We start from the raw sequence: 22,943 nt of genomic DNA, 5'->3' as shown, positions 1-22,943 counted from the left end.
CCTCTGCTGCACTGCCAGCATTCCATGTGACCGCCATTGTTGGCTGCCATGGTTCTGATCCAGCTCTCTGCTGGTGGCCTGGAAAAGCAGTGAAGGATGGCCCGAGCCCATGGGCTCCTACAACCATACAGGAGACCTGGAGAAGGCTCCTGGCTCCTGGATTTGGCCTGGCCCAGCCCCAGCCATTGTGGCCACTGGGGAGTGGTCAATTTCTTTCTCTGTCTCTCCTCTTTCTCTGCATGACTCACATTCACATAAATAAATCTTTTACAAAGGGCACAAGTATTCATGACTCTCCTTCAATTGAGAAACACCACTGGAAAATGAAGAAATCATCATCAATGAATGTCTTTTATTTAGCCCATTTTACTGGCCATTCTTGATGGTGTATATAGTCTGTTCTCTATCCCTGGCTTTCCTCCTTGAATTTCATAGCCATGGTTTACAAGGCACAGCCAACCCTGCTCCCGGTTGGCTGCTTTGTCTTTTGAGAAGCACAGAGGCTTGTCTAGGAATCTACAATCCCATGGGAGCTCTGAACAGCTTCCAATCCTGTAGGGAAACCTAACATGTCAATGGCAAACAGGCTGTGCCTTGGGCCAGGCTGCAGAGAGGACCTTGAAGGACCTCGCTACTCTGAGCAAGTGTGTATTCACTTGGCTACAAAGTTCTTTCTTGGAACAAAATTGTGTATTGTAAAATAGCATGATATAACAATTGAAAGTAGGTGATCGCCGGCGCCGTGGCTCACTAGGCTAATCCTCCGCCTTGCGGCGCCAGCACACCGGGTTCTAGTCCCGGTCGGGGCACCGGATTCTGTCCCGGTTGCCCCTCTTCCAGGCCAGCTCTCTGCTGTGGCCAGGGAGTGCAGTGGAGGATGGCCCAAGTGCTTGGGCCCTGCACCCCATGGGAGACCAGGATAAGTACCTGGCTTCTGCCATCAGATCAGCGCGGTGCGCTGGCCATTGGAGGGTGAACCAACGGCAAAGGAAGACCTTTCTCTCTGTCTCTCTCTCTCACTGTCCACTCTGCCTGTCAAAAAAAAATAATAATAAAATAAAAAAAAAAGAAAGTAGGTGATCGCCTCTGATTTAAAACAATTCTATTTTGTTCCTAGCATACTTTTATTCAATAAGTGCTCTGGGACTCTGAGAGGAAGCCACGTTCAACTCCACTTACTTTACTCAACTCTTATCTACCTGCAAAACAAAGTAACCCCACCATGACTAACGGACATTTTAATAAAGGATGAGAGGGGGTGAGTGGAAAAGTACATGGATGGCACAATACACAGCAGAGACCTGACAGTTCGATTTTTCCACACTCTCCTGCCCAAGATCTCATTTCTGGCCTCCTACCCAACCCTTCAGTCCCTCTCAACAGGCCCCAGCAATTCAATTCTTCCCCTCGGCTTGCATTCCCATCTCGGTAAAACAGTCAGCTATTTATCATTTGTCGGGTGTGCACCTCTGGGGTATGATTTCATCATCTCCATTGTAGGTTGCATAGCATTGACAAAATTGTCTACTAACTAAACCCTCAGTGAACAGTCTCTCAGACCTTGTCCTGGCCAGGTGACTGTGTGTTTAGACCTTGGCAGGTGGTGGGGAAGTCCCAAGGGTTAAAGGACAAGGTAGAGGAGAGAGCGTTCCACAGAAGTTTATTTAGGCTATTATCTATAACTCAATTATAGTATCAATACTTGCTTTAGTATTTGAATTATAAAAGAAGGTGAGTAAAGAAAAGGGAAAGGAGCAAGATTTTATTGTTTCTCACTCGCTGTTTTTAGGTAGCCATAAAACATTTGGACTCTGCAACCTTTATGTCCACCCCATCTTCCCCCATGGTTTGTTTCTGGGATCCATTTCCCTTGACCCCAGACCTGCATGTTCTCTGCTGTACAAATCCTTTCCAGGTCAACATTGAGTCTCCCACCACCAATTATCAACCTGCAAATGGTAGGCATTTTTGTTCCTCAGTAAGATGAATTGCAGCTGGCAGTTGTGAGGCCATGGGAGTAACTTTGCCTATGTGTGTAGAGTGAGTAACACTTGGCCCTTTCAGGAGGTAATCACAGTTTAAAAAAAAAAAATTGTTTCTTTGTTTGAAAGAATGACAGAGTGAGAACAGGGCAGACACAGAGACAGATCTCCCACCTGCTGGTTCATGACCCAAAGAGCCCCAATGGCAGGTGCTGGGCCAGGCTGAACCAGGGGCCTGGAACTCCACCTGGGTGGCAGGGGCCCAAGTACCACGATCATTTTCCAATGCTTTCCCAGATGCAACAGGGTCTCGATTAAAAGTGGAACGGTTAGTACTTAAACTGGCAATCATATGGGATGCCAGTGTTGTAGGCCATGGCTTAGCCTGCTACACCAGGTATGGCACTGTTATGCACATTTTAAAGTAAGATGTAAATGAAAAAATGATCTTTTTGGTAGAATTTTAGGAGGTATAACAACGGAAAGGCAAAAATGAAAAAAGTACTTCAGGAAGTATTTATTTAGGCGTGGAGTGCTCTTTGGGAATCTTGCTTCAGTGTCTGTTCATCCTCTCCACAATTTCTTCTCTCAGGCACTGTTTTGAATTCACGGATTGTCTAAATTCCATCAAGCTGTATTCCTCCTTTCCTCCACTCCACGTTCGTTCAATTGGCTGTGGCCTTGAATCTTTTCTGTGGGTTTTTAGGTATGTCCAATTGAGGGGAAAAAAGGTATAGATGGGAGCCAGGGAATTAAGTTTATGGATCATTAGTAAATGTTGTTTCCTTAACTCAGAAATTCCTCAGACTCAGAAGCACCATTATTTGGCATGTGGTCAGAAGTGCCAACGATAGTACTTGACTATTATAATCAATTAAAACAAAACCATTTGAATTTAAAAACCATCCAACATCAAAGTGATAATTCCCATCTTTTGCTGCTCCAATTCTACTCTGTAGGACCTCCATGGTTTGCAAATGAGGATTTATGCTTTCATACTTTATCCATACTTGGATAATTTTGGTTCTGCATAATCCTGACATTAGCTTTTTAAGCATATTCATGGACTATCTTGTGCAAAAAGATAGATCAGATTTACAACTGAGCTATGGCATGTAATGTTTAATAAAGGGAACGTGTGCTTGTGCTGTAAACTGAAAGCTTCCTGCAACATTAAAGAAGCCCAGCTATTGAACACTGTTACTATTTTAATTCTTTGTACCCACATGATGGTTTATAATCTTCTACAAAATTTTTGCTAGCAAACTTACTTCTGCCCGAGTTATGAATTTACACCACATGTTCCTGTTTTGTTAGTGTGACTTTTTAGCTTGAGGTCTCTCTTCATGTCCTTTTTTTATGAATTTTGTTTGGAGATACACATGGAAGATGGAAAAGCAGAGTACTGATTAGAGCATAAGACTCAAAGCAAACAAAGAATACCTTCAGACAAAAAGGTTTTACTGCTCTCTGCATTTATCAATTAATAATACTTCAGTTACCTCTTCTATTAATGCAGATAATTGTTGGATGTGCTAATTATTTAGCATACATTTTAGAATATTTCACTATATCTTCAATTTTCATTTCCCTGGATGGAATAATTCAATTAGTTTTCATTCCAATTTACTTCTATCTCCAAAACTGTGAATTTCTTTTAAGTATGTCTAACCTTTTTTTTATTGCTGTGATTTTTTTTAAAGACCAGAGATCAGCTTTGGCTTTTTACTTAATACTACACTTTTCAGATCCTCTTCCTTCAATGATAATTTCACTCAAAATGTATTGCTTGAACAACTGCTTTACACTTCAGGTACTTTAAAACTCTAGGATTGGGGCAGCTTGGATCTGGGGAATAAGACTGGCAGCCTGGCAAACCAGGTAAAATTGGACTGCATGCTACTGTTGATACAAAGGGAAGGAGAGCTTAGGGAACTGCATCTTGTTGAATCTGGTCCAAATTCCCCAGGACAGCTGAGCGACTGCCCACCCAGAGAGGGGGGCAGAAAAAACCGGCACATGTCTTTCTTGCCCCTTCACCCTCCAACAACAGTGACCTACAGCCAGTGGTGGGAGGGCTGGCACCATTTTTGGACATAGGCAGGTAGCAGGTGCTCCAGCTCGTGTGCAAACCTAGCAGTTATTGGGGTCTCCCTCCACCCAGTCAGCGGGGGCAACCACAGCAGTTCAAGAGAAACGACTGGGATGGTTTCCACTGTGCCAGCTGTACCCACTAGGCAATGGGTGGGGTGGGGGAGCCATCCCTATGCAAGGGAAGTGTCGCATGCAGCACTCTCCTAAGCGCCCAGCACAATTTGAAGTAAGTGGGGCTGCAATTCATGGGTATTGTGCATGCCTGTGATCCAGAGATCTTACCAGAGAGAAAATCCTGTGTCCTCCACTGACATCCAATCCGGTTAGGAAGACCTGACTCAGTCTAGCAGACTGGAACACTCATCTACAGCGGCTCTGGGAACACCTCAGTCTCCCTGCAGTTGGGACAGGCTAGTGGGGAGGCGGGGCCCCACTGGCACTCCTTGACCCTGAGAGCCCTGGAAGCTGAGGCTGAGAAAACACTGTGACTGTGTGAGAGGACACAGGGTGTGGCTGGGTTCTGGGCAACCACAGAGTGCTGCTGCACACTCTCAGAGCTCTTTGGTTGCCTAGAGCAGCTCATAGCAGAGGGAATCATGCTCACAGGAAGGACTGCACAGAAAATATGTATGGTTCATACGGTGGTGCAGATGAGTGTTGAACACACTGAGAGCTAACACCTGGGAATTTCTCAACTTGGAGAAGGGGTAGTCGAACCAACAGAGGGGACCATTTCTCTCCATCCAGATACTCAGAGGAGAGCTACCACACTCAACTTCGGTGGTACCCTGGTACTCTCCCCATCCTAGAGCACTGAACCAAGCTCCCGGGCCAAACTCACCACGCATCTCTTGCGGTTCACTGAAAGTGCAGACATTCCACTAAGACACAGAGGCATAGCTCAAGATAAAAGCCATCAGAAGAAAAAATAATTCTACAAATGCTAAAATTAAGTACAGAAATTCAAGAAACAACCATAAGGAAGACACTATGACCCATACCCCCAAGGAACACAACAACATATCAATATTAGAATGTGAAGATGAAGAGATTAAGGAAGTGCCAGAAATAGAATTCAAAAAGTTAATTATAGGATTACTCAAAAGCAATCAGGAACAAATCAACACTCTAAAGAAAATCATGTATGATATGAAAATTTTTCCCATAAAATTGAGATTTTAAAAGACTATTCAAAATGAAATACTAGAAATGAATTCAATAAAATCAAATAAAACATGCAGTGGAAAGCTTTAACAATAGAATCAGTGAAGTAGAAGAAAGAATATACAAGTTAGAAGACAAATCTGAGGAAATTTTATAGTCACACCAAAAGCAGGAAGAAATTAGAAAACAAAAAAGTGCTGGAGATCTATGGGATAATATCAAACGACCCAGCATACTGGTCTTAGGAGAGCCTGAAGGTGGGGAAAGAGAAGGGACTAGACAGCCTATTTATTGAAAATAATTACAGAAAACTTCTCTAATTTGGAAAAAGATGAGACATTCAAGTACAGGAAGCTCATAGAACTCCTTAGTAGACATGACCAGAAAACACCTTCACTATGATACATTGTAGTCAAACTTTCCACAGTAAAACATAAAGATGTGCATGAGAGAAACCCCGGATTACTTTCAGATGATCTCCAATTAGACCCACAGCTGACTTCTCATCAGAAACCCTACAGGCTAGAAGAGCATATAGTCCAACTCTTAAAAGAAAAAGCTACCAACCCAAAATACTGTACCCTGCAAAGTTCTCAATTATGAATAAAGTTGAAATAAAGATCTTCCATAACAAAGAGAAATTGAAGGAATTTTTCACATGTCCAGCCATACAAACGATGCAAAAGGATGTGCTATACACAGAAACACAGAAAGAAAGCCATCATCATGAAAAAATGTAAAGACAACAAATCCCCCAGTAAAAATACAAAAGAATCCAAAGTAAACGATAGGAATACTGACAACAAATGACAGGGCAAAGTAGTTACTTATCAACAGCTATATTGAATATCAGTGGCTTCAACTCTCCAGTTAAAGATCCAGACTGTTCTCCCCCTCCCCCAACCTGGTCAAGATGTCTGACATGGAGGATGATTTCATGTACGATGAGGAGGAGGACTATGACCAGGAATACTCTGAAGATAGTAATTCTGAACCAAAGGTGGATTTGGAAAATCAGTACTATAATTCTAAAGCGTTTAAAGAAGATGACCCAAAAGCAGCATTAAGCAGTTTCCAAAAAGTTTTGGAACTTGGAGGCGAAAATGAGAATGGGAATTTAAAGCACAGAAACAGATGATTGAGATTAACTTCAAGTTGACAAACTTTCCAGAAATGATGAGTAAACAACTATTGATCTATATTTGGAGTGCAGTCAAAAGAAACTATTCCGAAAAATCCATTAACTTGTTTTTGATTATTATATCTCCACTTCTAAACAGATGGATTAACTGCAGGAATTTTATGAAACAATAGTGGAAGCTTTGAAAGATGCTAAGAATGATAGACTGTGGTTTAAGACAAACACAAAGCTTGGAAAATTGTATTTAGAATGAGGGGAATATGGAAAGCTTCAAAAAATTTTACGCCAGTTACACCAATCCTGCCAGACTGATAATGAAGATGACCTGAAAAAAAGTACACAATTATTAGAAATATATGCTTTGGAAAATAAAACGTACACAGCACAGAAAAGTAACAAAAAACTTAACGCACTACGCACTCTATGAACAGTCCCTTCACATCAAGTCTGCCATCCTCATCTACTGATCCTGGGAGTCAGAGAATGTGGTGGTAAAATGCACTTGAGAGAAGGTGAATTTGAAAAGGCACATAGTGATTTTTTTTAAAACCTTTAAGAATTACGATCAATCAGGAAATCCAAGACGAACCACTTGCTTAAAGTGTTTGGTCCTAGCAAACATGTTAATGAAATCGAAATCAATCCATTTGACTTCAGGAGGCTAAGCTGTATAAAAATGTTTCAGAAATTCTAGCAATGACAAATTTACTAAGTGCTTATCAGAATAATGACATCACTGAATTTGAAAAGATTCTGAAAACAAATCACAGCAACGTCATGGATGATCTTTTCATAAGAGAACACATTGAAGAGCTTTTGTGAAACATCAGAACACAAGTGCTCATAAAATTAATTAAACCTTACACAAGAATACATATTCCTTTTATTTATAAGGAGTTAAACATAGATGTAGCTGATGTGGAGAGCTTGCTGATCCAGTGCATATTGGATAACACTATTCATGGCCGAATTGATCAAGTCAACCAACTTCTTGAACTGGATCATCAGAAGAGGAGAGGTGCACGATATATTGCACTAGACAAATGGGCCAATCAACTAAATTCTCTCAACCAGGCTGTAGTCAGCAAACTAGCATAACAGAGAACAAGCTTTGACAGGCGTCCTTGAGGCAAAGTGCAGAGAAGTAAACCTTAAGAGAACTGGGAATGGCAAAGCTACTGTCAGTTGATGTGTCCTGAAAATTATTGGAATATGGCAGATGTGATTTTTTGAACAGCTGGTTTGTGTTTTCCTGTTGCATTTATCCCAAGAAAAACAGCTTTAATCTCCAGAAGAAAACCAAAATACCATGGGATTTATGCTGAATTGACATCTTGCCCTAAACATACAAATCATAGTAATTTGTCATGGGCAACATGACCAGAGAGAAGATTTTTTCATGATTTTAAATATACTGACACGCTACTGTTAGTTAAATTTAAACATGTTTTATCTGCAGAAATTTTCTCACAAATGACCTTCAATAACTTGAAATGCGTACCCCTTTGAGCACTTCCTTTTCTCATGTATAAATAAAAATGTTTGATGCATTTTGCAAAAATGTCAATTCTCCAAAAATGTGTCCATATATTTCTGTACCTGCAGTGTAGTAAAGGTTTAGATGAAACCCCATAATTATAGTGGCATACTGTCACTTAGGTTTCAAGCAGCAAAATAAACAGTGTAGCTCAGAAAAAAAATAGATCCAGATTGTCTGAATAGATTGAAAAACAAGACCCATCTATTTGCTACCTATAAGAAACCATCTGACTAACAGATACATGCAGACTAAAAGTGAAAGGATGGAAAGATATTCCATGTTAATGTGAAAAAAAAGGGCAGGTATAGCCAGTTTAATATCAGAAAAAATAGGCTTTAACACAAAAACTGATAAAAAAAGATAAAGAGAAGGGAACTATGTAATGATTAAGGGATAATTTAAAAGAAAGATATGACAATTATAAAGGTATATGCACCTAATTAAAGGGTACCAGGCTATTTCAAAGAATGTTATGGATCCAAAGGGAGACACAGACTCCAGTACAATAGTAATGGGGGACTTCAATACCCCACTTTCAGAAATGGACAGATCAAGCCGGCGCCGCAGCTCACTAGGCTCATCCTCCACCTGCGGCGCTGGCACCCAGGGTTCTAGTCCCTTTTGGGGTGCCAGATTCTGTCCCGGTTGCTCCTCTTCCAGTCCAGCTCTGTGCTGTGGCCTAGGAAGGCAGTGGAGGATGGCCCAAGTGCTTGGGCCCTGCACCTTCATGGGAGACCAGAAGGAAGCTCCTGGCTCCTGGCTTCGGATTGGCGCAGCACACCGGCCGTGCAACCATTTTGGGGTTGAACCAATGGAAGGAGGACCTTTCTCTAACTCTGTCAAAAAAAAAAAAAAAAAAAAAAAAAAGAAAGAAATGGACAGATCAACAGACAGAAAAATCAGCAATGAAATAAAAGAGTTAACTGACACTATAGACCAAATGGACCTAATAGATATCTACGGAACTTTCCATCCTACAGTTGCAGAACACACACTTCTCACCAGTACATGGAATTTTATCTAGGATTGACTACATGCTAGGTCATAAAGCAAGTCTCAGCAAATTCTCCCCCCCAAAAAAAAAATCAAAATATTACCATGAATCTTCTCTGACCACAATGGAATGGAGTTGTAAATCAACAACTCTGGAATCTCTAGAACATATGCAAACAAATGTAAACTGTACATCATGCCCCTGAGTGAACAGTGGGTCATTGAAGAAATCAAAAGAGAAACCAAGTTCCTGGAAACAAATGAAGATGACAATACAACATATCAACAATTATGGTAAACAGCAAAAGCAGTGGTAAAGAGGAAAGTTTATAACAACAGGTGCCTACATAGAGAAATTGGAAAGGCAACAAATAAAAGAGCTATCAGTGCATCTCAAGGACAGAGAAAAACAGCAGCCAAACAAACCCAGAACTAGTAGAAAAGAAATAATTAAAATTAGAGAATGAACAAAATCAAAACAAAAATATACAAAAAATAAGCAAAAATGATGAGGTAGCTTTTTGAAGAAAGTAACCAAAATTGACACACCATTGGCCCAACTAACAACAACAACAAAAAAACACACAGAGGGGGAACATTCAAATTAATAAAATTAGACATAAAAAGCAAATGTAACAGTCACCATAGAAATAAAAAGAATCATCAGAAATTACTACTAAGATCTGTATGCCAGCAAATCAGGAAATCTAGGGGCCTGTGCTGTGGTGCAGCAGGTTAATGCTCTGGCCTGAGGTGCTGGCATCCCATATGGGCATCGGTTCTAGTCCTGGCTGCTCCTCTTCTGATCCAGTTCTCTGCTATGGCCTTGGATAGCAGTAGAAGATGGCCCAAGTCCTTGAGCCCCTGACCCATGTGGGAGACCCATAAAAAGCTCCTGGCTTCAGATCAGTGAAGTTCTGGCTGTTGCGGCCATATGGGGAGTGAACCAGTGGATGGAAGACCTCTCTCTGTGTCTCTATTTCTCTCTGTAACTCTTTCAAATAAATAAAATAAATCTTAAACAAATCAAGAAACCTAGAAGCAATAAACAGATTCCTGGATATATACAACCTACCTAAATTGAATCATGAAGACAGAGAAAACCTTAATAGACCCATAACCAAGACAGAAATTGAATCAGTAATAAAGACTTCTGCACACAACAACAACAAAAAAGCCCAGGACCAGATGGCTTCACTGCTGACTTCTACCAGACAATTAAAGAAGATCTAACTCCAATTCTTCTCAAGCTATCCAAAAGCAATTGAAAGATAAAGAATCCTCCCACATTCTTTCTATGAAACCAGTGCCACCTTTCACCTTAATTACAAAATCTGAAAAAGATACAACAGAGAACAGGAGCTACAGACCAATTTCCCCGATGAACATAGACACAAAAATCCTCAAAATTCTAGCCAATTGAATCCAACAACACATTAGAAAGATCATTCACCAAGTAGGATTTATCCCTGTTATTCAGGCATAGTCCAACATTTGCAAATCAATGTGATACATCACATTAACAAATTGAAGAACAAAAACCATATTTTTTGTCTGAACAGATGCAGAGAAAGTATTTGATAAAACACAACACCCATTCATGATGAATCTAAGCAAATTGGGTATAGAGGGAACATTCCTCAACACCATCAAGGCAATTTATGACAAACCATGGCATCTTACTGAATGAGGAAAAGATAGAAGCATTCCCAGAAATCCAGAATCAGAACCAAAGATGCTCACTTTCAACATTGCTATTCAATATAGTCCTGAAGTTTTAGCCAGAGCCATTAGGCATGAAAAAGAAATCAAAGGGATACAAATAGGAAAGGAGGAAGTCAAACAATCCCTATGCAGATGACATGATTCTTTACATAGGGGATCCAAAAGACTCCACTAAGAGACTATTGGAACTCAAAGAAGAGTTGTTTAAAGTAGCAGAATATAAAATCAACACACAAAATCAACAGCTATGTCCTGGGAAAGCAGTGGAAGACGGCCCAAGTCCTTGGGCCCTTGCACCCTCCTGGGAGACCTGGAGGAAGCTCCTGGCTCTGGATTGGCACAGCTCTGGCCATTGCGGCCATGTGGGGAGTGAACCAGTGGATGGAAGACCTCTCTCTGTCTCTACTTCTCTCTGTAACTCTGTATTTCAAGTAAATAAAAAATAAATCTTTAAAAAAAAAGAAAGAGAGGAAAGGTGATAGTCTGAAGCTTGTGTGACTGGAAGTATCCAGGTAGGAGGGACTTTGTGAGTCTAGACAATGTTGCCAGCTGCAATGAGGATATACAGAATGGAAGTTATTATGTCACTAGCGGTCTTTTTGATGTGGTTATGATTGGCTACACTGAACTGTCAACCTCAATTTTATGCCTCAAAAATTTGAACAAATCCTTTATAATAAAATTAAGAACAAATGTCTTCCTAAATTTTATTTGTTTAAAGATTTATTTATTCAAGAGGCAGAATGGTAGGGAAAGAGAGCAATCTTCCATCCACTGGTTCATTCCCCAAACAGCTACATCGGCCTAGGCTGGGTCAAGCAGAAACCAGGAGCCAAGAACTCCCATCTGTGTCTCCCATGTGGGTGGCAGGGGCCAAAGTACTAGGAGCAACTTCTATCACTTTCCCAGCCACATGAGTAGGGAGCTAGATCAGAAGCAAAGCAGCCAGGACTTGAACAGGCCCTCGGATACGGGATGTCAGTATTGAAAGGAGAAGCTTAACCTGCTACACCACAATGCTGGTCCCCTACCTACAATTTTCTGAGGTGTAAAGTATTTGAATGTTATTAGTTCAGGTACAGGTAAATGTAGGTAAATAGTAATCATTCTGTGATTAATTTCACTTCTCACAGAATGTGAAGCATGAAATTTCAGAGATCAATCTCAGGTCTTGACAGATCATTTACCACTGAGTACAGAATTGCTTAAAACATGCTTGGGTTCTGGCACTGTGGTGTAGTAGGTTAAGCCTCCTCCTGTGGTGCCAGCATCCCATATGAGTGCCCTTTCGAGTCCTGCCTGATTTAATTCTAATTCAGCTCTTTGCTAATGTCCTGGGAAAGTAGTGGAAGGTGGACCAAGTGCATGGGCCACTGCACTCATGTGCGAGATCTGGAAAAAGCTCCTGACTCCTGGCTTTGGAGTGGCCCAGCTCTGGCCATTGCGGCCATTTGGAGGGTGAACCAGCAGATAGAAGACCTCTCTGTCTCTTCCTCTCTCTAACTTTCCTTCTCAAATAAATAAATAAAATCTTTTTTAAAAAAATACTTGGAGTTGTTTTTTAGTATGATGAAGTTTTTTGTTTTGTTTTGTTTTTGTTTTTTTTGACAGGCAGAGTGGACAGTGAGAGAGACAGAGAGAAAGGTCTTCCTTTGCCGTGGGTTCACCCTCCAATGGCCGCCACGGCCGGCGCGCTGCGGCCGGCGCACCGTGCTGATCCGATGGCAGAAGCCAGGAGCCAGGTGCTTTTCCTGGTCTCCCATGGGGTGCAGGGCCCAAGCACCTGGGCCATCCTCCACTGCACTCCCTGGCCACAGCAGAGAGCTGGCCTGGAAGAGGGGCAACCGGGACAGAATCCGGCGCCCCAACCGGGACTAGAACCCGGTGTTCTGGCGCCGCTAGGCGGAGGATCAGCCTAGTGAGCCGCGGTGCCGGCCTAGTATGATGAAGTTTCACTAAGGCCAGGAGTTTCCCTTCCATTTCTGTAAGGGCTCAAACTGACGTTGGGCCTTTTATAACCTACAACAGCCCTGGGTGTAGACCAGTTGGACTGATTAACCAATTGCAGCTTAAATAAGTCTGATTAATGGAAGTAGGTCAAGCTTACAATTAACTATGAATATTTGTTGAAATTCTTACTAGGATAACTGGCTCAACTTAGAGATACCACCTGTGGCAACAGAATAAAGCAACGTTGTCTACACTGATCAATACTGACTCACTAGTTAAGGCTTAATTTTAATTACTGCACTGTTAATAATGGACTAGGTTTAATAAAGAATAGTTATCTCCACTTTTCAGGAGTTGATGATATAACTCACAAAAATACATATCAGAGTGGGCATTGGCACAGCAATTAAGACAGTACTTGACACAACCACATTCTATGTTGTACTGCCTAGGTTCAGGTCCTGGCTACACTTTTAATTCCAGTTACCTGCTAATGTGCACCCTGGCACCCTGGGAAGCAGCAGATGACGGCTTATGTATTTGGGTCCCCGACACCCACATGGGAGACCTGGCTTCAACTTGACCCAGCTGTAACTGTTTCAGACATTTAGCAAGTGAACCAGTGGATGGAAGACTCTTCCCCTCTTATTTACATAAGTAAATAAATTAAACATCAGCACTAATACAAGGCCACTAAAAACTTAAGATTGTAGAAAACATTCTTGCATTGCAACATCTGATGGTACATTTCAGTTAAATTTGTTCATTTGACCTTTTTAACTGTTCTTAACTCCTCTAGATGCAATTTACTTAAATGTGGGTACCCCCATCACTGGAGGATCAAATGTAAATGATGACCCCCCTCTTTCTGTAGCTCCCTACCACTCTCAGTTAAAGTCCTAAGGGTAAAAAGAAGCACACACATATAAACAGATGCCCTGGCAAAGTCAATCTGCCTAGAAATTCTTCCTCCTATATTCAATTTACACTACTGGTGCATTTTTCTTACATTTCAGCTTGCATGTCACTTCAACAAGAAGTTCCTAGTCTACATAATCTAGTTTCTTCGCATCACCATTAAGTCTCCAAATTCACCTTTTTTCTTCAAAAAAAAATCTCATGGAAAGTAAAATTAAAAACCATGTTTATTTTGATGCAAGAAAAACTTGAAATTCATGCAGTTTTCATCAGAACCATTTTCCATGAACTTTTGAATATGCCTCATTTATAGCAAAGCCTGTTCTGCATCTTCAACCTGGAAAAGTAGCCTGGAAAAGTCAAGTGACAGATCAGTTAATTTTCTCATCCAAAATGCAACTGAGATGATAAATATTTTAGGGTGGTCTTACTCTGTTTTGTATTAAGTAATTTCTTCCTTAATGCATTCTCAGAATTAGGATTAGGCTCAATTTATACTTCAGACAATTCTGAATCAGTTTGTATAAAAGTTAGATCAATACTAAGTGATTCAGAATAATTTCTCTTCTCAGCTTTAACTCAGTCATTAAAATTTATTGCAGCTTAATCCAAGATCCTACTTTCTCACCACTTATCAGTACTATCCAGTCCTCACTATCTGTTCTTTGCCAATAAATGAATTAAAGTTTGTGGAGCCGGTGCTGTAGCAGAGAAACTTCACTCTCTATCAACAGTACTGGCCTCCCATATGGGTGTTGGTTTCAGTCCCAGCAGCTCCACTTCCCACCCAGCTCCCTGCTAATGTGCCTGGGAAAGCAGCGGAGGATAGCCCAAGTACTTGGGCCTCTGCATCCACGTGGAAGACCTAGAAGAAACTCCAGTCTCCTGGCTTTGGATTTGCCCAGCTCTGGATGTTGCAGCCATTTGGGGAGTGAACCAGCAGGACTGGGACACTGCAGCTTAAATAGGAAGAAATGCTTTGAATTACAGTTTTCAGCACTTAATGTGCTGATTTCTCTAGCATTATGCAAGCACACCCATGTTGTTTCTATCATATCTCAAGTTACTTCTATGTAAACTCATCCATGGGAAGTAATTATCTGCAATTACCCACTGGTGTTATTTGTGGCACTACTATATACACATGACCCCACTGGAGACTTAACATTCCCTGTGATGTGACAACACCCTAGAAAATTACACCAGGACCAACAGAAAAGAAATAGCTTTGCTAAAATTCAGTTCTAAGTAAAGTCCTTTCATTAGCTCTAATGTAAGTATCATTACTAATCAACCATTTTATATCAAGTATTGTACTAAGCACTCTACAAGCAATGTTTCACTTTTATTCTCTAGCAAGTAAGGACTATTGCTTTAGAGAGAGGGAGAGAGGGAGAGAAGGAAGAGAGGGAGAGTGGAGGAGGAGGAGGAGGGAGAGAGGGAGAGTGGAGGAGGAGGAGGGAGAGAGGGAGAGTGGAGGAGGGAGAGAGGGAGAGTGGAGGAGGAGGAGGGAGAGAGGGAGAGTGGAGGAGGAGGAGGGAGAGAGGGAGAGAGGGAGAGTAGAGGAGGAGGAGGGAGAGAGGGAGAATAGAGGAGGAGGAGGGAGAGAGGGAGAGAGGGAAAGCATTCACCGTCTGCTGGTTCACTTCCCAAATACTTGCAACAGCCAAGCTGGTCCAGCCCACAGCTGGCAGCCAGAAAGTCAATCTAGGTTTCCCACAAGGGTAGCGGGGACCCAATTGAACCATCACCTGTTCTCCTCCCACCCCAACCCTGGCCAGGATTCCCAGTAGCAGGAAGTTAGTTATCAAAAGCAGAACCAGGACTCACACCCAGCAACTCTGATATAGGACTCAGGTGTCTAAACCACTAGGCCAAATGGCCTATTAGCATCATTTCATTAGTGAGGAGAGTGACTCTGCGGTGTTAGCAGCTGTCTCAAGTTAGAGTTAAAAATATGGCTTAATCAGGAATGTAACCCAGGACTATGGGGTTCAAAGCTCATATTCATGCACTATCTGTTCTGAGTCACCTAATCATCATAGCTGTCTAAGTGACCATATATTTCTGAAACTAGTTTCCTAAGCACTACACCATGCATACTATGCTGTGAAGATGCAACACTGAGATACCCATGTTAAGTATTTGCATTGCAGTATGCAAAAGATTCTTTTAAGTGCCCAGTTAGATGCCAAAATAAATTAGATTATGCTTCAAGAAGCTTCCAGTATAGAAGACAAAATACATACATGAACATTACAACACAAGGTAGAAAAAGGCATGTCACAGAAGAAACTGAAACAGAATCAAATATCTTCTCTTTTAAAAGGCACGAGAACCAGATTGTTTTATAGGTGTTTCCTAAAATGTCTATGGCTTTTGTTCTAAAATCTTTTAAGTCATTAAGAAGGAAACTTCAATACTTGAAGAGCACACAGGATTATAGCATGTATTAGTTTTCCATTGCCACCAGAACAAACTTTGTAGCTTAAAGCATAAACTCAGTATCTTACAGTTTTGCAGATCAGAAGTCCAACAGGATCTCATGGGACTAAAATCATGGTTTCAAGTTCTTTTCTGGAGGCTCTAGAGAAAAAATGCATTTTCTGAGGCTGGCACTGTGGCATAGCTAGTGAAGCCGCATCTCATATAGCTTGTTCATGGCCTGGCTGCTCAACTTCCCACGGCCTGGGAAAGCAGCAAAAGATGGCCCAAGTGTTTGGGCCCCCACAACTGCGTGGGAGACCTGGAAGAAGCTCCTGGCATCAGCTTGGCTCTGCCCTGGCCATTGTGGCATTTGGGGAGTGAACCAACAGATAGAAGATTCTCTCTCTCTCTCTCTCCCTCCCTCTCCTCCCATCTCTCCACCCCCTCTCTGTAACTCTGCCTTTCAAATAAAGAGATAAATCTTTAAAAGAATGCATTGTCTTGCCTTGACTGCCTGCTCTCTGGCCCAGGCTTCTCCCATCTTCAGAACCAGCAGTGCATGGTCAGGGGTTGGGGGGCTTCTCACATCACTTCTCTGAACCTTCCTTTACCATCACCTCACTCTCCCCGTCTACAACTGGAAAAGGTTGTTCCCTTTTAAGATCATGTGTATCTACTTTGGGCTAATGTATGTAATCCAGGATACTCTCCTTGTCTCAAAGTCTTTAACCCAAATCACATGTGCAAAGGTCCTTTTGCCAGATAAAGTGCCTAGGTAAAGGCGCAGGTTCCATGAATTGGAACATCCTTAGGAGGCCATTTTTCTGCTTACTCAAGGGCTGATTTCACTTAACTATTAATGTGAAACTACTAAATAAAATTCTAGAAAAAACAGGAAGCAGATGTATTAAGACACCGTTCATTACTACCAAGGAGTGCTCTTTTTTCCCTCCGAGAATGAATTCAGGTAAGTAATAAAGTAAGTCATTATATCCAACAATTAAGTAGAAAAATGATATGATCATCGGGATGCTGAAGAAAGTATTTATTCAGCTCAACATGCATTTGGCCGTGTGCCCAATAAACTCCTTCCAAGCTGCCTTTGAGTTTTCAGACTTGGGGAAAAAAACTCCAATTTTTAGTTTCAGGCTCTACTCAGTACTTTGCCCTACACAAAGATCTCAATGTTTATTTTTCATTGCTTGGATTTATCTGGTGTTAATTCCTTATAATAATAAAGTCAAATGTCATAAGCAAAAAAAAAGTCCCTTCTAAATATGGAACTTGAAAACTATTGAATCAACCAACTCTAGAAGACTTTCATCAAAGGCTAAAATAAGAACCAGGATGCCCAATGACACCATGACTATTTAATATTCAACCAAAACAAGTACCCAATTTAGTACATATGATAAATGAGGTATAATTTGGAGAGATAAAATCCATTTTCTAAGTATTATCTATGACTAAAATATATAAAATAAAGGACTGAAAAACTGAGAATAAGATAATTCAGCTAAATTGTTTTGCTAAAAATCAGCAAAACCCAATTAGCAAATCTAATGAAAAAAATTCATGTTTGAAAAAAACATAAAAACTATAAACACTTACAGCAATAAATTAAATATAAAAAAGTTTTGAGGCTCCTATGAAGAAAATACTAAACTCTTCACTCTAAAATACTAGGATTTCAGAGATTTCCAGGTTCCTGATAGGAAGACAATATTAGAGGTAAGTCTGTGATTTGGGGAGATATCAAGATTGAGAAATGTCAAATCTCCCCAAAATAGATGTATAAGTCATTACCACCTCACTCAAAACCCAAAGATTTTATAAGTTGACTAAAATTTATCATGAAAGGAAAAATGTGAATAAAGAAGATATAGACATAAAAGCAAATCACAAAGCTATAATAATATAAACACAAATAGATTAACAGAACAGAAAAATTCAGAAACTCCTTAATTTTCCTATAGGAATTTAGCATATGACAAACACGACTTTTCAAATCAGTAGACAAACAATGAACAAATCATTATCATTGGCAGTAGACAATTCAACAAATGATAGTAAGTATGAACAAAAGGGGGCAGGTACCATGGCACAGTGGGCTAAGCCATTGCCTGGGACACTAGCATCCCACACCAGAGTGCCAGTTAGAGTCCTGGCTACTTCTCATCTGCTTTCCAGTCTGACCCCCTGCTAATGTACCTGGGAAGCAAAAGATGATGGCTCAAGTACCTGGGTTCCTGCCACCCAGGTGGGAGATCCAGATGGAGTGCTGGAGTTCTTCTCTCCTCGCTTCAGCCTGGCCCAGTGCATGCTGTTGCAGCCATTTATGAATCAGCAGATGGAAGCATCTCTCTCTCTCTCTCTCTCTCCCTCTCTCCCTCTCTCCCTCTCTCCCTCTCTCCCTCTCTCCCTCTCTCCCTCTCTCCCTCTCAAAGAAATAATTTTTTAAAACAAATATGGATAAAAATATGAATTAAATAAGATCTGATAGTTTACATAAGAAAAATAATTTGCAATAAGATAAGTAATTCAATCTCACTGGTCATGAGGAAAAGAGAAAACTTGAAAAACAAGGGATTTTTCATCCACTAGCCTGACAAAACTGAAAAATGCTAATATGCCCTACTGACACAGGTATAGGGATATGAAAATTCTCTGTCACTGTTGGTAGGAATTTGGTATAAATTCAACAAGCCTTTTTGGGGAGTTATTTAACAGCCTCACCATTTTGAATGTACACTTAACCAAGCTTTTTCTAGTCTAAAAGCAGATAGCCATGTGTGGAAATTTTGTATGTTCACTGAAGCAAAGTTCTCAACGATTAAAAATTGGAAAGACTAAGAATCATAACAAATGTACACAAGGCATTTTTTAAATTTAAAAATAACAGTCTATCTCTGCCTTGAGAACATCTCCAAGATAAATTGCTAAAAATAAAAGGCAGTCAATAATACTATTAGCAAAGGAACATAGTAACAACCAAGAGAAACAAAACTGTCCATATGTATAAAAACACCTGCATAATGCATGGATAAAAACAGTAATTCTCAAAATTTAGTTCAAGAGAGATCAAAGTGCATCTCCTGGGTCCCACTTCCTCTCAGGTGATTTGAAGCCTCAGGGAGTCTGTGGCCAACACTTTGAGAAACACTGATTTAGAAGGAAACAACACTTCAGACAGTAATATTGCTTTCTTATCTATGTGAGAATGGCTTTGACACAGTACTGAAGGAGAACTAACACCTTTTTATGTTTATTTATTCATGTATTTTTATCTACTTGAAAGGCAAAGGGACAGAGAGTCTGCTATATGCTAGTATATTTCCCAAAGGGCTGCAGAAAAGAATTAAAAGAAAAAAAAAATGGGGCCAGCGCTGTGGCATAGCAGGTAAAGCTGTCGCCTGCAGTGCCGGCATCCCATATGGGCCCTGGTTCAAGTCCTGGCTGCTCCATTTTCTATCCAGCTCTCTGCTATGGCCTGGGAAAGCAGTAGAAGATGGCCCAAGTCCTTGGGCCCCTGCACCCATGTGGGAGACCTGGAAGAAGCTCCTGGCTCCTGGCTTCGGATCAGAGCAGCTCCGGCCATTGCGGCCATCTGGGGAGTGAACCAGTGGATGGAGGACCTCTTTGTCTCTCTCTCTGCTTCTTCTCTCTCTGTGTAACTCTTTCAAGTAAATAAATAAATCTTAAAAAAAAAAAAAAGAAAGAAAAATATTTTCACAACTGGCACTCAGGAGGAACCTCCTGGAGGAAGTGGCATTTGAAGTGAACTTTGAAAGAAAAGCTGAGGTTGGGATAAGTAAACCCCCCAAAAAATATTCTGGATAGACAAATGAGGTACAGACAGAGGAGGGAGAAACGAAGGTCCTCAGAGAGCAATCGGGTTTGACCAAGTACTGCAACCTGAACAGAAAGGTTCAAAACTACGAGTGTAATACGTTAAGGCGATATTTTTCGGGGGACTTAGCTATCAGACTAAAGAATCTGAACTCTGTAAGCAGTAAGCAATTTAACTTAAGAATCTTGTCATAGAAGAATACTTGAAGAAGGTTCATCAGCTACCAGGATGCACTGAAGAGGCAGACATTGTAAGAAAGGCTATAGCCTTTCCCAAGGAAAGGAACATGAATGATGGTGGAGGCAGTGCCTATAGGTGGAGCAGGGCTGTGAAGACAGGGGGCGGGGCGGGGAGGCTGAAAATGTGGCCTGGCTTTCGGAAAGCTTGGGATAGACAGGATTAGGAACCAGAACTGATGGCAAGATCTAGCTAAGGTGGGGGTGGACACCGAAATAAAGAGAGCATCAAAATGGACCTGAGGGCAGGGAAGAAAATCTACATGGGGAAATCTGTTGGGACCTGTTTTTAAAACAATGAAAACAGGCCGGTGCCACAGCTCACTAGGCTAATCCTCTGCCTTGTGGTGCCGGCACACCAGGTTCTAGTCCCGGTCGGGGCGCCAGATTCTGTCCCGGTTGCCCCTCTTCTAGGCCAGCTCTCTGCTGTGGCCAGGGAGTGCAGTGGAGGATGGCCCAAGTCCTTGGGCCCTGCACCCCATGGAGACCAAGAGAAGCACCTGGCTCCTGCCTTCGGATCAGCGCGGTGCAGCGGCCGCAGCGCACCGGCCGTGTCGGCCATTGGAGGGTGAACCAACGGCAAAGGAAGACCTTTCTCTCTCTCTCTCTCTCTCACTATCCACTCTGCCTGTCAAAAAAAAAAAAAAAATGAAAACAAATAAAGTGAAGAAAACAGAGGGGCCGGCACTATAGCATAGCAGGAAAAGCCACCGCCTGCAATGCCAGCATCCCACACAGGCACCAGTTCTAGTCCTTGCTGCTCTACTTCAGATCCAGCTCTCTGCTGTGGCCTGGGAAAGCAGTAGAAGATGGCCCAAGTCCTTGGGCCCCTGTACCTGCACAGGAGACCCAGAGGAAGGTCCTGGCTCCCGGCTTCAGATCCACACAGCTCTGGCCATTGCGTCCATCTGGGGAGTGAACCAGCGGATGGAAAATCTCTCTGTCTCCACCTCTCTCTCTAAATCTTCCAAATAAATAAAATAAATATTTAAAAAAATGAAAATGGCTGATGATTCAGACACTATTCTAAAAACTTTACAAAAATTAACTCTGAGTTCTCACAACAACCTGTGAATAAACACTATTGCTATTTCTGTTTTACAGATGGGGAAACTCCTGGAGCCAGTGAGTATGCAGATGGAATTCAGACTCAGCCAGTCTAGCTCCAGAAATCTGTCTTAATCACTACCTCATACTGCTTCTCTTAATATTGAATGACTACATCAAGCAATGAGGCAGAGAGAAAAACACACCAGAAGTCTTGAACGAAGATTTTAAAAGTGTTTTATTTATTTGAGAGGCCAAGAGACCCAGAGATACCTCCTCCACTGTCTTACTCTTCAAATGCCTATGATGGCTGGGGATGGGTTGGGCTGGGCTGGGCCAAAGCCAGGGCCAGGAGCTCAATCCAGGTCTCCCAACAGGTGGCAGGAACCCAAGGACTTGAGCTGTTACCAGAGCCTCCCACAGTGCATATCAACAAGAGTCTAGAATCAGGAGTTGAGCCTTGGCTTGAACCCAGGAACTCTGATAGGAGATGCTGGCATTCCAAGGGGTGTGTTAACTGCTACAACAAACATCCACCACAAAGTGCAGATATTTTTGAGAGTACATGGAGAATAGGTTGATAACATATCAAGCAGGTCTTCAAAGATTAAATTGATAAATGAGAAATATGATGTGATAGGAAACACTTTTAAAATTATCAAATTAATTAGAAAAATCTTGACATAAGCAGTCAGTATTCTGAAAGCATTTGAGTTATTAAAACTAACTTAAGGCTGGTGCCGCGGCTCACTAGGCTAATCCTCCACCTTGCGGCGCCGGCACAACCGGTTCTAGTCCCGGTCGGGGCGCCGGATTCTGTCCCAGTTGCCCCTCTTCCAGGCCAGCTCTCTGCTGTGGCCCGGGAGTGCAGTGGAGGATGGCCCAAGTGTTTGGGCCCTGTACCCCACGGGAGACCAGGAGAAGCACCTGGCTCCTGCCTTCGGATCAGCGTGGTGCGCCGGCCACGGTGGCCATTGGAGGGTGAACCAACAGCAAAAGGAAGACCTTTCTCTCCTTCTCTCTCTCTCACTGTCCACTCTGCCTGTTAAAAAAGAAAAAACAAAACAAAACAAAACAAAACCACTAACTTAAAGGACCAGCACTGTGGAATAGCAGATTAAGTTGCCACCTGCAACACCCAGGCATCCCATATGGGCACTGGTGCGAGTCCCAGCTACTCCACTTCTGATCCATCTCTCTGCTAATGTACCCAGGAAAACAGCAGAAGATGGCCCAAGTCTCCTGCCACCCACATGGGAGACCTAGATAAAGCTCCTGGTTCCTGGCCCAGCCCTATTTGAGGAGTGAACCAATAAATGGGAGATAGGTCTGTCTCTCTCTGTAACTATTTGAAATAAATAAATCTTTAAAAAATAATAAAGTCAAGAAGCAGCATTTGAAAGACTAAAGGTGAGAAAAGAAAATGTTTAATACCAAAAAAGTCACCCCTTTAAATATTCTGGTTCCAAATGTTCTGGGACTGAGTTCTTTCAAACTTAAAGAAAAGATGATCTGTTTACTAAATAATCTGTTGCACAAAAAAGAAAAAAAATACCCAATTTGTAAATGAAACAAATATACCCCATATTCCAAAACCTAAAAAGGCAATGCAGGATTAGAAAATCATGTAAAAAAATCTCACTTAAAAATATAGAAAAAGTTAAATCTTGGGTATTGAATTTAACAGTTCATTAAAAGAACAATGAGAATCTGTTATGGAATTACAAGGCTATATTAATATTAGTGGTTATTATGCTACATTAACTTCTGTGTGAGTCAATGAAGAAAAACCATATGACCAATGGAAAAAACCATTAACAGAATTTCATGGAATTCAAAACTAATTGGTGAAATAAAACACACAATGAAAACCTTT

General features: G+C 41.5%; 1 protein-coding gene, 1 long non-coding RNA gene and 1 pseudogene across 2 annotated transcripts in view; 2 read left to right on the top strand and 1 right to left on the bottom strand.

Annotated features, from left to right (window-relative positions):
* The window catches only part of SAMTOR (S-adenosylmethionine sensor upstream of mTORC1), a 223,074-nt gene extending 200,404 nt beyond the window's left edge, over window positions 1-22,670 (top strand). Inside the window, exon 5 of the mRNA XM_089328519.1 lies at window positions 21,125-22,670. Within this exon, the coding sequence (XP_089184645.1) occupies window positions 21,125-21,202 (78 nt within the window). The 3' untranslated portion in view covers window positions 21,203-22,670. The remainder of the gene's footprint in view (window positions 1-21,124) is intronic.
* LOC149127552 (COP9 signalosome complex subunit 2 pseudogene) lies at window positions 5,942-8,081 on the top strand (annotated as a pseudogene).
* Window positions 13,703-16,633, bottom strand: LOC149127551 (uncharacterized). Its single transcript, XR_016231001.1, has 3 exons — window positions 16,440-16,633; window positions 16,021-16,093; window positions 13,703-13,857 (listed from the first exon to the last, which is right to left on the bottom strand). It is a non-coding gene; the product is annotated as an uncharacterized LOC149127551 (long non-coding RNA).
* Window positions 22,671-22,943: the final 273 nt, after the last annotated feature.

The sequence above is a fragment of the Oryctolagus cuniculus genome, chromosome 3 (genome assembly GCF_051225735.1).
Source record: "Oryctolagus cuniculus isolate XC-2025 breed Fujian yellow rabbit chromosome 3, ASM5122573v1, whole genome shotgun sequence".
Taxonomy (NCBI): Eukaryota; Metazoa; Chordata; class Mammalia; order Lagomorpha; family Leporidae; genus Oryctolagus; species Oryctolagus cuniculus.
This window is presented reverse-complemented; position numbering and strand designations above follow the sequence as displayed.